Source organism: Stegastes partitus, unplaced genomic scaffold, assembly GCF_000690725.1.
Source record: "Stegastes partitus isolate 25-593 unplaced genomic scaffold, Stegastes_partitus-1.0.2 Scaffold213, whole genome shotgun sequence".
NCBI classification, from domain to species: domain Eukaryota; kingdom Metazoa; phylum Chordata; class Actinopteri; family Pomacentridae; genus Stegastes; species Stegastes partitus.
This window is the reverse complement of record NW_007577944.1, coordinates 661,318-680,286: the sequence shown is the minus strand read 5'-3', so window position 1 is coordinate 680,286 and position 18,969 is coordinate 661,318. Positions and strand designations below refer to the sequence as shown.

General features: G+C 43.0%; 1 protein-coding gene across 1 annotated transcript in view; it reads right to left on the bottom strand.

The window, feature by feature from the left end:
• Positions 1 to 331: 331 nt before the first annotated feature.
• rint1 (RAD50 interactor 1) overlaps positions 332 to 18,969 on the bottom strand; it is a 43,158-nt gene continuing 24,520 nt past the window's right edge. Inside the window, exons 10-15 of the mRNA XM_008280921.1 lie at positions 16,104 to 16,198; positions 14,980 to 15,084; positions 13,678 to 13,898; positions 5,574 to 5,754; positions 4,028 to 4,146; positions 332 to 707 (exon numbers count right to left, since the gene is read on the bottom strand). Coding sequence (XP_008279143.1) covers positions 494 to 707; positions 4,028 to 4,146; positions 5,574 to 5,754; positions 13,678 to 13,898; positions 14,980 to 15,084; positions 16,104 to 16,198 — 935 coding nt within the window. The 3' untranslated portion in view covers positions 332 to 493. The remainder of the gene's footprint in view (positions 708 to 4,027; positions 4,147 to 5,573; positions 5,755 to 13,677; positions 13,899 to 14,979; positions 15,085 to 16,103; positions 16,199 to 18,969) is intronic.

Here is an 18,969-nt window from a genome sequence, read left to right as displayed (position 1 = left end):
GTGAGGATTAAGCGGTGTATAGAAAATGGATGGATGGATGTGCCAAATGTTTTAGGCCATATCTGTTATTTCTATTTACTAGGTACCATTTAATCAAATGCATTTTTAACAATGCATACTGTATGGATAGTGTATCTGTGTAAAAATCGGGATTAAGTTCTCTTATGTAATTTTCATGCTTAGTCAGTTAGCACACTGGACAGCTGCCCCCTTTAGTACGAACCTGTGATTGACAGATGTAAATATGAGTGTGAGATCAGGAGTTTATATCACTGCTAACTCTCTCTCTGAGCAATGCTTTGACATGTTTTCAGTTAAGGGATGGCAGAAGTTATCGTCGTATCTCAACAGCTTTTAATTCACGACCACAAAACACAATAAACATGGATGTTTACCATGTTCCGCCACCAAAGCTAATAACAGCAAAGAAAGTAATGGAAGGAACGTGTGTCAAGCAGTCAGTTTGATGTCCATGCCACAGTAACAGAAAACGTTATTGTCCAGGCCAGGAGGCCCTCAGGTTGAGGAGAATTAGCACATCACAGGGGGCCAGACAGTAAACCCCTAACTCATTGAGTGCAGACTCTGGTGGAGGATCCTCGGCACTGGCCCAGTCTCTCAGCTCCTCTTCTGACTCATTAAGGACAGTCCTTAGTAGAATAGCGGAGCCCACGTTAAGACACAGGATGACACATGCTTCTTTAACACTGGAAGACAGAGAGAGCAGAGAAAACACATCAGGATCCCACAGTGTGGGAGTAGGAAAAAACACCTCAGCACATAAGCAACATAATAAAAACACCACAACAAAAAACTCAAGACTTGCACATGTGGGAGGGGGGAGGTGTCACAGCTCAGACGCTGCACGCAGCACGCAGCACGCAGCACGCAGCACATTGCACTGTGACAAGGGAGGGAGAGGGGGTGGGGAGCCAACCAGGCATTGAGTCCTGGGTGTATGTGTGTTGTGTGTCTTTGTGTATGTAGCATAGACTGTATAAAAGATGGACGTAGCTACCGTGACGTCACCCGTTGGTTTCTGCACTGAGAAAATGAAGCCAGGGCTTTGCTGCTTCCTGGTTGACATCTTGGATTTTTGGAGCCAGTGACGCAAAAATCGTCAGAGGGGGGCGGAACCACAGGAGCAGCGATTGGTCAGACGGATTGAGAGGCAGGCCCTCTCTGCCCGCCCACATTTACCGCTTTCTGCTCGCTTCATCTATATGGTCACTGCCGACTGTCAATCAAGCCAGCCACGCCCCTTGCCCCGCAAAATTTTGAGGAGTTTTTAAAAAAAATTCAGTATTGATTTATTTTCAGATTGGCCACCTGATCTCTGGACCTGACTATGAAAACTAATTTTAAAAAAATCCTGAGCTGTAGGAATGCAGTATTTCGTGATCTGTGATCACTTCTTTTCCAAATCATTTCTATGGGAGCCAGGGCTTTTTTGGAGCCAGGACTAGCGGACGTAGTGATATTGCAGGTTTTTGACACTTCCGGGTTGGCTTCATTTTTCAGGGCCGGTTGCTACGTCCATCTTTTATACACTCTATGGTATGTAGCCAAGTGGAAAACTGACAATTAAGAATTATGCCACGAGAAGGCGCTGTGTACTGTGCGGATGGGAAAATCAACAGCCAGAAGTCGGTCATGAAGCGATGCAGGGAAAACGGGAAGAGAAGAGAACGCTGGGTTGCGGGAATTTCTGAGTACCAGTGTGGCGATGTTTTGCTGACAAAAACGGGTAAATATACCTTAAAAGTACTTTATTTGCACAGCGAGATACATGTGCATCCTGGGTTGACTTTGTATGAACGCAAATTGTGCTGTTTATACGCCGACGGCGATGTCGTTATGCTGACTTTTATCGCTGTGTATTGCTTGTGTTAGTGAGAAGGTGGTGAAGCGAAGAAGACTGTTAATGTGTGAGGTTCATACACTGTAAATATGTTGTAACTGTGTCTGTTTGTGAATATACTCAAGACTGCAATGTTTCTAAGTTTGCAGGAGGAAAACTGGGTTTCGTCTTGCCGCAACCTGGGCATGTGAAGTAGCTCAGCGACTAGCTAAGTCTAGCTAAGACTACTGTGAGTACAAAGAATTGTATATTGATTTATATTATTACCTGTTGTTGTCAATGATGACCTGCGATGTATTAACAGTGTGGTTGTGTGTATTTTTTTTGTTTCATTAGGGACAACTACTACAGTTTATGCACTGAACTTTACAGTGTTAATACACTGAGCCTTATAGTGTTTATGCACTGATGTTTAGAGTGTTCATGCACTGAGTTTCTAGTGTTAAGGCATTGTGATTTAAATTATTTTATATTAAGCTTCAAATTGTTACGTACTATGATTTAAATGTCAATGGGATGAAATGCTACTGCTCTGAAGTTTAGTGTTCCATTGCATTGCCTGTATTCATTATAACATACTAAAAATCACTCCAAATCTATATGAACACTGCTCCTATTCTTTTGAGGAGTCGAGGAATAAAAGACCCCAAAATTTAGTTTTTGTGTCTGGTGTTATTTCACATTTCATTAGGCCACATATGTATATGTGTGACTTCATCACTGCCCAGACTCAACATTGTCTCTGCTGTCTCATGCTGGTGACGAGACACGGCCGTTGCCATGGAGAGGACCTTGAAGAGTTCTGATCCAGAGACAAAGTTCACAGGAGAAGAAGGGGGGTGGGGAGGGGCTGAGCATCTGTCTGCATAACATCCAGGAGAAGTCGAGAGATATCAGCCTTCCAAGGCTGAAGTGGGGGAGCCGAATGAAGATAACGAAGATTGTTTGGGTCAGGCTGACTTTGCAATTTACTATTCCACTGGTTCTCTCTGTGATCCAAAAAGCCGAATTTGATGGCCCATTACATATGGCTCGGTCTGTCCAACTGCTCCAAGTTGGTGTCCATCTTGCGAATAAGTTCTGGAATCCCATCCAATTAAGTTCACATATCGCTTGAGTCTGAGTGTTGACAGCCTGAAACATTCCCTCTATGACGGGCAGCTTCTCAACTGCCGAAAGTGCTGCCATCGTCTTCCGAACTTCCGAGATAAAACAGGAACCTGCAAACTCCAAACAGCAGGAAGCCTGTTATGATGATCCCAATTATGTCGATGTCTTCAACATCCTCCATGGAAAGTATAGAGACCCTCCACTCCTGCCAGGAGTCCATCGTGTATCGTGCAAACGTTCCGTCAGGGCAGGCGGGCTCTCCTTTGCCCAGTTTTCTCATCGAGAAAATCTGATCAATTGCATTGAGTGACCAGCTGATCAAATCCATGATTTCAAGTTTGGAGAGAAATGCAGAGAGAGGCTCTGATAGATTCAGACAGAGACAGCACAAGGCAAAGAGAAGCAAGCAGGGCAGATAAGGGCAAAGGAGGGTGCGAGAGAAAAAGCGTCCGCCTTCGTTGAGAGCAGGAAGAGAAGAATATCAGTTTTACAATCTTTCCTAAACATAGCCAAGTCGTTTTGTTGCATAATCTTAACCAAGTACTTTATTTATTTTTAACATAAACAAAGGCAGTGCCAAAAATTGCAAAATATCAGCAACAGAAAACTGAAAATACAGCAGCCGCAGAAAAAACATGTTGCTCAAAAAAAAAAAAAAAAGCAAAATGTAAAAAAGTCAAACTCCGATCTCTTTGGGGACAATCCTGTGTTTGGTTCATCCAATCATAACCTCTGTCCTGTTGTGGACTTCTGTGGCTGTTATTTCACAAGTCACATGGCATGGATGCAGAAAAACAGAAAAAGAATGGGTCACATAAGTCTTTATTATGAAACAACCGTTGCCAACCGTTTGCTCAGAGGAAGTCCAAACACTACTCTGGATTGTTGGGTTCTCTGTTTAAACCTGTGAGGTCTATACCTGACTATGTTAAGGCTGTGAGATGACATATGCTGTAAACTGCACTATACAAATAAACTTGAATTGAATTAATGTTTTGTGAGGTCTGTATGTCTGTTTTCAGTTTGGTGTGCATGATTTGTAGTCTAAAAACTTACTGTTTGAAGAAGTTTTCAGGTCTTTTGCAGTAGTGACCAAAGAGAGGAAACAGGTTTCTGGTCATGTCAAACTGAAGCTGAGCTGCTCCTCCATCACTGAAGTGATTACACAGGATCACCTGACAGGGACACATTGATATAATGAGACAAGAGCATACTGGATGAGCCACATATTATCAATCAGCCAGTTAGCGAGGTAATTAGTGAGGGAATCTCAAGTGTCGTTGTTAAAACAAATATTTGAAGAGAAACTGATATGAGAGGGGTATTTACAGTTATTACATCATGAACATTAAGATAAGTTCATGTTATTTAACAAAGCAGAGTGCAACACAAATGCTGTGGCTGCTGACCAGGACGCTTTATTTCACCTTATTTCCATTATACTCCCCAAGGGATGTAGTTAGGTGCACCGACAACCACCAGGTGGCATCTGTGAGACTTTAAAGTCAGATGAAGCACATGGAAGTACCAAACAACTCAGTTTACCCACAAATGGTGTGTGTGTGTGATGAGGCGGCCACCATCTTCACTGAACAATAAATGATCCCAAGATGTGTTGGACAAGCTGACAGAAGATGCCAGCAATGGCATGAAGCAGCAATGGCAATGTGAATGAAAGAGCTGCAGTCAAAGATATTATGAAGTATAAGCTGCTGTAGCAGCTTAAACTCAGGGCATTACTTTTTACTCCACAAAACACAAGTGCACAAAGACAATTATCAAGATTGTGTCATCAAAAATGATTGAAATTAACATTGCAAGAAGGAAGATCCTTGTGTCTACATTTTAATGCCAATTATAGCGACTGGTCCACGCTTGTGTACCACCTCAACTCCAAGCAACTATGATACGTCAGGGCCCCATTATAGCCCTTTTCAAAACAATCATCATCGGCTGCAGTTTTGCAGATGAAACACTGATATATTCTTAATTTCTCATAAAACAGTAAATGCTGTTAAGTGTCCATATGCTCCACAGAAAGAAAAATGCACAATGCAAATTTAAAATAAAACACCCCAGGTTACAGACATATTGGTTCGGAAAACCTTTTTTTTTTTTTTTTTTTTAACTGATGCATATTATGTTTAAGTCTCTAAGTCTCACTTTGATGGCAAATATCGCCAAAACTTCAGAATGTTTAACAAATGAAAAGCTACACATTAAAATATTCAAACCTTGTAAGTATTTTAGTCTTTAATTAGAGGGGTAAGCTTTTGAATGTAAGTAAGCCCCATCACATTTGACTCTGTTCTCCCATAGGATCCTATCCTTTAAACATTCCTAAAATATATATATATAATTAATTATTACACATATCAGCACCACGTCCATATCATTCATATTTTAGTTTTAGATCCATGTTTCTAGCTTTAAGCGTTCTGAAGTTATTGAACGTCGAAAAACTTTCTGGATAAACAAATAATAATGAAGAGTGAAAACAACAATCGTGTGCTTGCTATGCAGTAACACTACTGCAACCCAACACACTCACTAGAACGGGCACAGACCAACAGCATGGTTTCAGTGGGTACTTGTCTCTTACATCTTGGTAGAGGAAGCTGTCCAGTCTCTCCGCCAGGCCCTGCCAAGCCAGTTGGAACAGAGACAGACTCAGGACGTTGTGGAGGTTCAACAGTCTGTCCCTTACACACAGCATCATGGGGCATGCTGTACTGGACAGGGTCATGGTGGACTGGTCATGCTGGGAGGGCAGGGACAACCATCTGAAAGAACAAAGCAAGACATTCATGAATTAGAACGAACCTTTACTCTTTGGACAGGGAAGGAGTATAACAGAGACGAAGGCATAGGATGTTAGTTCTTAGACCTTCTTTTCCTTCTATCCTAGGTCACCTCTTCTTGTTGTTACTCAGCTACAGCAATCTTTTCACATCTGAAACACCTCCCTGTCTTCCCGTAGAGTGTTTCTTTCTTAGGGTTTTAGGCAGTTAGCATATTATCAAACTTCTACTGCTAAGACTTCAGTCAGTGTTCCTGAAGCTACCCTCAGCTGAATAAAAAGGACACATACAGTTCAGAGTCATTTACATCGGCAAAGAGAAGCACATCAAACTAATCGGGCAAAATGCAAACTAATGCACATAATTCAGTACGATGAAGGAGTCGCAGACACCAACAAACACAAGTTACTTTCCCAATATTAAGTTCAGAAAAAAATAAAATAAAATAAAGACAAATGTAATTTTAATTATATGTTATGTTTTGTCAGGTACAACTGCTAGTGTCTGGACAAATAGAAAGTCTTCATTAGATGAAGAAAAGACAGTTGTGGTGTACATATTTAAAACTTTTCTCACAGTACATGTAGGATCTGGGTTTGCTAACATCTTGTCGTAACATTAAAAAAAGCTTGACGAGAATATAAAGAAATAAACATGCACTCTGAGACCAGCAATGACAATGAAATGTTCAAATGTTCAAATCAAACTGACATACTCTCCACGAATCTTTTGTTTTATACACCTGAGTGGGCAAAGACCTGCTCTGAATAGTACTCTTGGTATTTGTTATTATCCAAAATGATGGCAGTAAACTTGCAATCATGCATCAAAAAGTGGTGAAAATTAGTTCTATTTCTTCTGTGCTGACCGCCAGAGGCGGTGCTTTAAGCACTGAATATTCCACTTTGCACATGCGCGGTTCGAGTATGAATACCAACAATCAGGCCAGCTGACAGCCTTCACTGGGCCCTGGACAAGATGATATTAGAAAAAACCCGTGTTTTGTCAGGATTTTAATCATAGCTAATGGATATTAAGAGCTAGCCAAATAACGTTACAAGGCTGACAAACGCTGGCTCCGCTGTTTCTTACCTTGCTCTACGTTGACTTTACTAGTTCCAGCTTCGTTGTCACCACCTTTTTTAAAAGTATTTTTTAAGCAAATCTCTAAGGCCTCTATTTTCTTCCTCTCTTTTTCTCTTCTTTTTCCTTTTCTGAGCACCAGACTTCTGCTGAGCGGACATTTTGGTGCTGAAGTGCAAAATCCGAACTTCCAATAAAAGGACAACAAATTTTGATCAGGGGCCAAACCATTTTATGTTGGAGGTGGGGGTGGAGGGCAACTCCAAAGATATTAAGGACAGTTCAGACGAAAACAAATTTAAACTTCTAACTCAAATATTGCACTGTTTTTTTCCATTAATAGCCCTTCTTTGGGGAAAAAAACATCCATAATTCAATGAGGGTCCAGTTCTGGGCCCCCCACCCCACTCTGGGCCCGGGACAACAGACCCGTTTGTCCCCCCCTATCAGCAGGCGTGCCAACAATGTCACCTGTGACACCTGGATGACCCCGGGGGAGACTATATCTTCCGGTGTCATCAGAGTATCTGTTCCTTTTCATCTTCTCGCTCACGCAGATCGCTATCGCTCCGATAGCGTTATCCAAAACCGCATTGCTAAAAGCTCAACTACGTCCCGTCGCTTTGTAGTTCCGTGACCGTGTTGGTCGGGGCAGCGGACTTTTCCCACTGGATTGTGGATGTCTTTTCCCTCTTATGTGAGGTGTTACGTTTGTTTAGAATCGCCCGCATACCGTGGCGTCTCGCGTGGTAAGATAGCGTTGTCGCTTCCCTCTTCGGACAGAAAGTGGCTGTATTACTAATAATAATTAGTGCCACGGGCTGAGCACGGGCGGCTACTCCTCCCACAGATTTGAGAGCACCCATGCAAATTATACATCAAAACGTGCGGCTCGATCGGGAATAGTGTGCTTACATACAGATTTACAAAAATCACATTTTTCGTGACGCAATTCGCGAAAACGTCGCAAAAATCTCCCATTGAAAATGAATTGGACGGACGAGAAAACCACAAAAAATTACACTACTTCTCAAACCTCCACTGCTCAGGCATCCTTTCACCTAGAGACTCCATTTAAACTTTAAAATGTTGACGCGCCCTTCCTCTGTTTCAAAGCGTTTCTACTTTTTTCATATCTTCAATCGTTTCTTCGTGACAACCTCTCAACTTTTTCACCCCTTTTCAGCCTTTACAATGGGTGTGTATGTGGTCCTTTAGAGTGAGTGATGACATCACTACAGTGGGAGCTCAGAAAAAAAATCACACAGTAAACTTTTTTTTAACTTGTCACCCTGGCCACAATTTTTATGCCACAGACATAATTTTTACATCAAAACGTAGGAAAATTTGTCCTCCCCCTCACACTGTCACTTTGGAAGCCCACAGAATAAAGTTTGGGGGGGGGGGTTTGGAGCCTTGTTCCTCCACAAGTCTCTCTTCCTTCCCCATCTGCACCCATTCAAAGACAGCTACTGAGTTTTCTCAAGGACAACAAATTTACACATTTCTTCTCAAATGATTGTGCGCTCATTTTTTACTCTACGAAGATAAAAAAAATACATCTCTGTAATGCCCAAGGTCTTGGCTTTCTGAAAATGTGCTCGGCTTTTCTCTCAAACCCATGGTTTTGACAAAAATTGCGGTTGTTTGAGGTCTTCTCCTTCTGTTTCCTTCGACTGATTTGACAGTTAAACGAAGTATCTGTCGCAGCTGTGTGCTTCGTTGCAGCTGTGTGCTTCGTTGCCCAGCAACGCTCCAACACTGCTCCCCACCCCCCCTCCCCACCTGCTCCCTCCACACAGCAACAGCCCTTCACACAGCTGAGGCTTAGGTTATTCAAAGTTTTTAGTAGGTTTGGTAATTCTAAAATCATCATTTAAATCCCGGCAGACTCCCAAATTTTTTGCAAGGAAATTTTCTATTTTATATTGTTGGTGCACACTTTGTCGGTGACGGCTGCATTTACACCCTGTCCTCCCGGCATTTGTTAAGCCGATTTAATTGCATTTGGTTATTTAACATAATTGATGTGTGCTTGCAAAGGCTGCGTGCGCGCGACCTCCCTGCGGCACACGGTCCCATTTTGTGTTAATGCTCTTCAACTGGATAACCCATTGGGTGAAAAAGAAAAAAAAAGAAAGAAAGAAGAGGTAGAGTAAGTTTCTTTCAGTTCACTTGAGATCTGTACTGACTGATAAATTGTTTTGCTTTTGATGAACCTTGCTGGTACAGGCAGCGTGCTCCCTCCCTTCAGCATATGGTGCAGGTTCCAGTGGACAATGCTCTTTCTCTGGCAGCCTCAGCGACCTACTTTGGTGAATATGCAGAGGATACAGAAGACGGGGCCTTCCAGGCCTCAGAGCCAAGGTCCCACTCAGCTCAGAGTTCACTGGCTGAGACAGAGGACAGTTCCATGCGGGCCACTATGCGCATGGCCCTGGATCGACTGGGGCTGGATGTACCACAGCAGGTGGAATCAGCTCATGCAAGTGCCCTCTTTAGGAGCAGGCCTGCCCCCTCTGCCTTTGTGGTTCCTCACTCAGTGGACTACCTGAATGTGTTACACGCTACTTGGAGAGATAGTAAGGCTTGTTCCCGGCTGCAAGCTGATAGCCGAGCCCTGGCAGTCATGCATGATGCAGCGAGAGTTGGCCTGGGCCACATGCCCGCTATTGAGCCTGCCGTCGCATCCCTCATTGTGTCCCCTGATGAGGCTCTGCGTCAGAACGCCAGGTGAACCTCACCTCAGTGTCAGATCACAGATGACCTGCTTACAAGGGCTTATGATGCTGGAGCGCAGGCCGGTCGTATTGGTAACTCCCTATCCCACATCATGCTGGCCCTCTCAGCTTCTCTGCAAGAAGACAGTGTGGATGTTGCCCCTAGAAGCCTCAGTGATGCATCGTTGTATGCATTTGGCCTCATAACCAGAGAGCTTGGGAGGATGATGTCCATCTTGGTCCAGACTTGCCGCCAGGTATGGCTTGCGCAGGCAAATCTGACAGAGGCAAGTAGGAGGACTCTCTGTAGCCTCCCAGTGCAACCAGGGGAGCTATTTGGGTCAGCTGCGCTTGAATAGGAACATTCTCCAGGTTTTACAGGGTGAATGATGCTACCCCCCATCCACTGGGTGTGGTTCTGTTGCTGGAGTCCTCTGATTCTACTCATTAAGGTTTGTAATCAGGATTCCTTGTGACTTTGCTGGTGTAAGTCATTCAGTGCTTAAAGCACCACCTCTGGTGGTCAGCAGGGATGAAATACAACGAAAGTTACGAATGTAACTACAGTTCTACGAATCACAAATGACCGCCAGAGCACTCTGTCACTCAGAATCCTCGTGTTCTCGTGAGAAGATTCTGTACAAGTAAGGCCTCGTGCTCAGCCCGTGGCACTAATTATTATTAGTAATACAGCCACTTTCTGTCCGAAGAGGGAAGCGACAACGCTGTCTTACCACGCGAGACGCCACGGTATGCGGGCGATTCTAAACAAACGTAACACCTCACATAAGAGGGAAAAGACATCCACAATCCAGTGGGAAAAGTCCGCTGCCCCGACCAACACGGTCATGGAACTACAAAGCGACAGGACGTAGTTGAGCTTTTAGCAATGCAGTTTTGGATAACGCTATCGGAGCGATAGCGATCTGCGCGAACGAGAAGATGAAAAGGAACAGATACTCTGATGACACCGGAAGATATAGTCTCCCCCGGGGTCATCCAGGTGTCACAGGTGACATTGTTGGTATTCATACTCGAACTGCACATGCGCAAAGGAGAATATTCAGTGCTTAAAGCACCGCCTCTCGCGGTCATTCGGGATTCATAGAACTGTAGTTACATTCGTAACTTTGGTTTTAAGGGTATTGTGCATGTGTGGTACAAATGAAGTTGTCTCAGCCAGCATTCCTCAGGCACATGGAGGGTCACTGCTTGGAGCTTCGATTCATCCCATTTCTGCAGCAGCGTTCCCTGTCAATCCCTATATCATTTACTGCATCGATGAAGCCACGTGGCAAAATGTCAGTTCAACCCAATATCTTATGTTCAATGCTTAGACTCAAAATCAAACATCTTTCTGTATGTTATGCATTGCTGTTAAAAAGAGGTATCTCAACTGATATATCAGAATCAGATTTGTTTTTAATTCTCAAAGGAAAGGTCACCTGCTTTAAAAAGCTTTCATGTTCTACCTCCAACAGTTTGTTCTTCCTGGGATCCAATAAGCTGCATTTCAGTGATGTTCAGAGAAGGGACTGAGAGACCCACGAGGTCACACCATCACAGTTGTAACTCCAAAATTAACTGTTTCATATCAGTATTTTTACAGTGACAGGTGGAGAATCATGTTTACTCTCTTGTCGGGCCCCAATTCCATTTTTAATAATTAGCAAAACATCAACAGGAGAAATTAATACAAGTGATCGGACAGCTAAGAGTCACTCAGTAGGCAACGTGAACAGGGTGGTCAAATATGCAAAGTGGACATTTGATCAGTGCATCTTTCGCAGTATATTACATTTTTTCCTCTGTGTTTGAATGGTAGAATTTAATTTCGAGTGTAACATGCGTGAGGAGGAACACATAAAAGACATTACTATTGCTATTGCTATTACTATTACTATTACTGTTACTAGATGTTGGCCAGGGAGGACAGATGGTTTGAGAGAGGGGTGAAAGAAGCCATCTGTCAAACTGGAAAGACCATCCCTCAACAGAGGTGGAGGTCTGAGGCATCACCTCTCACCTGTTTCCAGTTCAGTCCTAAGATTTCACCCCAGGAAGATGAATCCACATTCACACCTTAACACAACAGACCCTAACGAACCCCATTGTATCGGGGGAGCACTAACGACTCACATAATGAGGGAGAGGAGCAACAAGCCCCCAATTGAAACCCAAACTCAGGTGTTAATGGCTCCTTAGGATATCAGTATCTGGAACTCCCAACTAGTCAGTCAGAACTAATGAAACCTCTTGGATGAGAGGTGGAACGTCTTCAAGGAACTCAAGCAAGTCCAGCTGCTACAATTAATCTACGAGAATAACCATGACCCGGATGATTGAGAATCTTCACAGGCGCATAAAAGACGCTCCTCAAAATGTGTATCAGCATGAACGCAATCGGAAGTTGTGTCTGTGCAGGAACTGGACGAAAACAGTTTGTTGCATAGAGCGCCACTGTCTGTCAGGAGCTGTTCAATGGAAGTTTTCTCAGTTCCCTGATTTCTGGCACAGCGGTAACACTGGTAACACTCTCCAGCCGCTAGGTGGTGCTAATGAACCTAAACGAAGAAGACGTACAGGATGCACTGAGCGCACGAGAAAGTTTGGAACAGTGATGAAGACGAGACGCATCGCTTGGCTTGCTGGGAGGAAAGTTGTTTCTGATCAAGGCCTGATGCTACATGTCCACAGGGACAGTTGAAGTCAATTCTACTTTATGCAAATGAGCTTGCGGGTGACGCTACGCCTTGTCGCTGGAAACTCCCTGCGACGCTCCAGAACACGACGAGGGGCATTTCACTACACAACAAATGAATAGGAAGAGAGAAACTGACAGATCCTGTGGACACGTAGCATGAGGCAACTTGGATAAGAGCAGGGTTGAGTTTTCAGACAAAAAGTCTTAAAATGTTGAATATAACATAACATAACATAACATAACATAACATAACATAACATAACATAATATAATATAATATAATATAATATAATATAATATAATATANATAATATAATATAATATAATATAATATAGTGCCACTTTGAGTTTGCACTAACCTGTGAATGTAGTGGACAGATGAAAAATGCAGACAAATATCAATGACAAAAAAAGGCTGTTGTTTAAGTTCACGTTTATGTCTGTTTGTTGATTCAGTCGTCAACCAGAATTAATTTGAATTAAAAAAAAATGATTTTTGTGTCCAGTATTGCTGTTTGATAAAAATGTGATTACTCGAGATTTGTCAATTACATCACCTCTAAATAATTTTTTTTTGATTGTGTCCCACCACTAGTTCTTACATTTATCTGACAGCTGTATTTACTGTACAACGGATGAGGACCTCAAAACACCATCATGGTATCATGAATGAGATGCTCTTATAATAGGACGCTGGTGGAAGCTGATCTCTGAAATGCATCTTATAATAAAACAATGTGCTCACCTTAAACATCTGCTGACAGACAGTAGAGCTCTTTACAACAAACTGTCTTTAGCTTTTGCTGCCCAACCACCACCTCCTTCTCACCACTCTGATCGTCTTCATGTTGAAGTACATGTTAAGTTAACGTATTGTACATCATCGTCCTCGCTTAGACTACACTTGGGTTCAACAAGGGGTGAAACGGTTCACCTTGCTGCAGGCCAACAGATTGCACTGAACTGTTGCAGCCATGTGACATCACCAGACAGATGGAATTGGCAAAGTAAAATGCACAAATTACGAACATATAAATCCATCTGTAAATTAACTGAATGTATTCACTGACATCTTTCTTTGGGTATTATCTTTGCAGACTTTTTATTTATTTACTGAGAGTTTACAATGTTTTGTCTTAAGTGTTTGTTTGACTAATTACCGCCTCGTGTCTGCACACTTTAATTAACATGAACATATGCATTCAACTTGATGGGGAACAATTTCAGTGCAATCCATTAAAAATGTAATCTACAAGTGTGCAAGAAGTGAAGATTTCTGAATACTTTCAGAATATGAGGCTTCACAGGGTATATCAGAGATACTTGTCTCAACTATGAGGATGGTGCTACAAAGCTGTAAGACACCAATCAACCAAGTACTCCTCATCAAGCTCTCACCTGTCCTGGCAGTATGGTTTAGCTTTTTCTGTGATTTCCCTCATGGTCCACTCCAGCAGTCGTCCCAACATGTCTCCTTTCAGTCGATCCAGCAGCGCCAGTAGACCATCGAACAGAGAACCTTCCAGTGAAGCCAGGCGTCCCACCTCCATCACGCCCTGGCCTCTCAGCACCAGCTCCTCACCGAGTGAAACCGCCGCCTGCTGCAGCTGCAGGAAGAACTGAAGAAGGAAAATGGAATTGTCAAATGAATAACTGTTAGTGAGACCAAAAATCGCACCATCCTCTGGCTGCTCATTGCAGTTAAAGGGTTATATGTAAGGGAAGGTACAGAGAGCAGTACACAGTTATTCTTTCATATGTTTGTGTCAGCAGGTGACAACAGGTGTTCACAGTGAAACGTGTCAGTCAGACACATTCAGAGGCCTTGTGTTGAACTGTGTTGCTGTCGGTGATGATGTTCTACGAGTCTTTGACTGGTGTCAGTGAATACAGAGCATGTTGGTCGGTCAGCAGAGCGACACTATAACCAATGAAACTGAACACTGATGAGACAGCATCAGTCTGTCGGTCCAGTGAACCACCAGCTTGCTGGACTCCACCACCTTCTCCTCAGTGTCATCTTCCTCTACAAGGTGTTCCGACAAACCCTGGAGTTAGAGCCCATCGAGGCGCTTGGTCTTCAGTGCTGCTAGCAGAGCATCAGGACTGGCCTCTGTTTCAGGTTAAGAGAGTGGACTGTTTATGGATTTAACCCTGTAAAATTCAACCTTAAATCCGGGAGTAATGTAATTTTTTTCCCTCTGCTTGATCTAAAAAAGCAATGGTTATTGACTACCACAGTTTTTTTTTTTGGTTTCTTTTCGTGTTTATTAAAGCCAGAAAGTTGCTATTTTAAATGACTTTAGTTTTGTGGCATGTCTGTAATCTGTTTTTTTCTACAAAATTAAACAACTGAATGAACATCCTCTAAGACTGGTGATTCCATAATTTTTGCCAGGGGTTGTAGTAGTGGCCTCCGCTTTGTCTTCTCCTCAGTCTCCATCTTTCACCATCTTGTCTCTAAACCCGTGAAGCTAACCCACCCTGTGGTATCACCAGTTGTAGTACACCAAGGTGGCAGTGCCCTTTGGAGAGAACTTTGGGCTTACGGTCAAAAATAAGTATTTCTCTTTGGCGTGATGTAATGCCATACATATTCATGCACAGGTGACAGATCTGAGAACTGTCCAGCTTTGGCCACACTCTAATGGTGCCTCGGCAAGAAGCACATCTATAAATGCATGTATGAAGCTCACATACCACGTTGTCTCCCCAGTCTCCCAGAATGGTGGAAATGTAGTTGACAGCATTAAGGATGGCACAGTAACGGACACCCAGTGGGCAGCGGGACTCCTCCTTCATCACCTGAAAGGACCAATAACCACATTAACCACGTCCGTCTCACTCATCCATCTCTCCCCTCTTCTCTTTCTATTCAAACATGATGCAAAAACTATTGTTACATCCTAAATAAAAATTGACAAAAAATGGACAAAACAACAGAGGAAGCAGAGGGGTACACCTGAATCATGACTTTAAAATGGACCTTGTGAAGGAAAAATGACTTTCCTGGTCTGGAGTTCATCTTTTAGAGAAGACATTGAACCAATGGACCTCTTTAGGTGAACAAAGTGCTTGTAACTCTTCTATACATTCTTGACCTCATGTACACCTCTTTGTAGGAGGAATGGGCCAGAATTCATCAGACTGTTGTGAGAAGCTTGTGAAGGTAAACCCAGAACGTTTGACCCAAGTCATACAGTTCAAAGGCAATGCTACCAGATACTAAGGAGATGGAGGTAAACTTCTGACTCTGAAGAAAGTCAAAAAACATTCTCTCTCTCTCATTATTCTCGAGTTTAGCAAATAGAAATAATGGTATATAATAATAAGTAATAAAATAATAATATAATAATTGGTCATCCTGACTGACCTGAAACAGGAAAAGTTTAGTCTGATTTAATGTCAAACAGTGAGAAAGAAAAGTTTTTAATGTCTTTTTATACAGTGGATGTAATAAGGTTTTTGGCAGACTGCTATCACCATAATATTGATTGTATTATTGATGTTTAATTCTAAACATAGAACATATATAACACATAACACATATAACCCTAACCCTAACCCAATAAATATTTTTATTTCTAACAATATTACCTGATTATTTATTAAAAGCGCATCTGTAACGTCATCATGACAAAATAACAATGATTATACAAAATCTAGAAATACTCTTCAGTAAGAAGAACTAATTAAGAACAACTGTGATTTCAGGTGATCGCTCATCTCTAGGGACTCTCTCAGCCCTATTTCAACAGCCTCTTGTTCTATCACAGTATTCCTCTCTTTGGTTCATTATTTGAGGGTTTTTTATTCAGTATTACCTGCGTGAGTCTTATGCGGAAGTCATCCACCAGTTCTCTCTGCAGCTCCAAAAACTTCAGTTGTGCAGAAGGACAGGGTAAGGCCCGGTACCGCTCTGAGTAAAGCACAATAAACATGACAGAAAGTTAGCAAGCAGCCCCAAAAAGGCAGAAAAGATGGTCGTGACTTTGACCACGGTGTGGTTTTTAATGCCAGCTGACTGGCTGCTGGTTTCCTTGTATTGTCATAACAATCTCAGGGGTTCACTCAGAATGGTGTAACAACAAAACAAACAAACAAAAGTATACAGACGTAAGTGTTGTTGCTGAGAGGTCAGGAGATGACCAGAGTGGTTCGAGCTTCCAGAAAGGTCTTTAAAACTATACTAAACAGAAAAGCATCTCAGAATGGACAACACATCCAATGTTGAGGCTTATGGGCTACAAAAGCAAAGACCTCAGGTGAAGACCGGAAAGACATAGTTTGGTCTGATGAAAACTGCCTTGGGTTACAGAGCAGGCTGCTAATGGTGGCCCCATTAACATCAGTTAATGGTGGTCTGAATGCTCCAGTCTATGACTACCGCTGGTGACCATGTGCATTCTCATGGTCACAGTTTACATGTCTTCTAATGGCTACGTCTGGATGATAACGTACCATGTCACCTCAAACTAGTTCCATGAACATAAAACGAGTTCAGTGGACTTCAGTGGCTTCCCCAGTCATGAGATCTGAACCCAGTAAAATGGTTTTGGAATGTGGTCGAACAGAAGAACTCCAGTAAAAGCAAGGGAGGAGGATTGTGTATGTATGACCACAACAACTGGTGCACTAACGTCAAAATCATAGACAGCCACTGTTCTCATCATTTGGAGTACCTGACAGTAAATTGTAGACCTGTTTACCTCACAGCAGAGCACATATCCAGAGGCAGCTCATATCACAGTTAGGGATTTTTACCATGCAAATGTAAAGACATCTCATTGCCAAATCTGAGCAACACATTGGTCATTTCAGCGGAAAAAAAAACACTGGAAAAAGCGTATTCTAACATCGAGAAAAGTTTTAAATCAACACCACTTCTACATTTAGGCCAGTCAAACCACTCGTCTATACCCTTGACCCCATCGTACACCCCCCTCAGAGGAAACGCTCAACCCACCATAAGAACTGTAAGAACATGGCCTCACAGCAGCAGGATGTTTTTGAAAGACTAAAGGAGACATCTTTGAGAATCAAGACTGTTGTCCATAACTTGAACACCATCATTACGTTACCAGCGACACAACTGTTGTTGGACTTCTCTCAGGAGGAGACGCCCACAGAGATGACGTCCAAAGACTGACAGTGTTCAGAGAACAACAAAAACAAAAGAACAGGGGGCGCTGTTGAGCGAGCAATGGAGTAAGTCGCATTTTGCCGAGCAGAGCAGGACAATTTTAAAAAATACATTATTTGGCACAATTTGACAAAAGAAACTCCAGCCTGGATTTAGTTTAAAGTTGTTAAGTTAATAGAATAACCTAAAATGGCTGGAAAATCGACCAGAGGAAAGCAAACAACCCTTCTACAAGTGAGGCCTATTTCCCCGAATCAGCCTGCGGCCTCCGTTAACAAAGGCTCTTCAGGTGGGGCAGACCTGGATGTGGCTAATTCCACGATTGACACGGAGGCTATCAGACGCGAACTTCTGTCCTCCCTGCGGAAGGACTTGATAGACACTCTAAAAACAGAGGTCCGGAACGTCTTGGAAAGTGAGATGGCAACTGTGAGGGCCGACATTAATGCAGCCCGGTCCGACCTGAGGGAGTACAGAGAGGCAATTACATCCGAGTTGTCATCGCTGAACGTCACGGTAAAAGGTATGGAGGAGAGCCTTTCTACATGCACGGATGACATTTCACAGCTGCAGAGAGAAGTACGGCGTCTCACCGCAGTGACTGACACCTTGCAAAATAAATGTGATGATCTGGAGGCGAGGTCGCGGAGAAACAACGTCAGGCTAGTTGGGGTACCCGAGGCTCAAGCCTGTTCTGCATCCGCCGTTTCGGCACTGCTTCAGCAGGCCTTTGGTTTGAAAGACGCGCCGCTGCTGGACAGGGCGCACCGCTCACTTCTCCCGGTGCCTGGAAGGGGAAACCCTCCACGTGTCATTATGGCCCGCTTCCATTACTATCAGGACTGTGCAAACATTCTTCGCCTTGCACGGGAAAAACAGCGGATCAAGATAAACGGGATGTCTCTTTCAGTTTTCCCCGACTACACCGCCAAAACCGCCAAAGCCCGTGCAGCGTACAATGACATCAGACAGCAGCTTCGTGGGATCGAGGGGGTGCGTTTTGGCATCCTCTACCCAGCCCGGCTCCGGATCACCTATAACAACGAAGAAAAAACTTTCTCCACCCCAGATGAGGCCCAGAAGTACATCACTCAGAACATTACAGGACGCTGATCAGGTGACAACTTTGAAAGATGTTCAATAAGAAACGTAAGACTGAGGGTCCTCATAAACACATTACAGCTTTGAGCTTATTCTAAGTTCATTCAGCTCATTTAACCTCATTTTACAAGTGGGGGTAATCCTTTTTTTTAAAAAAATTCTTTTCTAAGTTCTATTCAGCGGTACTTGAATATTTTTATTCCGGATGGAGGAAGTTTTAAATATTGCACATTTTGTCTTTCTAAATCACTTAATATGTGCCTTTTTTTCCCTAAATATAATGTTCTGCTGTGTTAAGCAGGTTGTGTGTTAGTTAACCCTGTGCACTTTAGTGCTGTTTTTGGCAAAGATAGGAGTTTGGGTGCGATCTCCAGTGGTTTCTGGGAGATCAGCACATCTTTTGGGAATTTATGTCACTGTGTGTGTGCTCTATTCTAATTTTATGT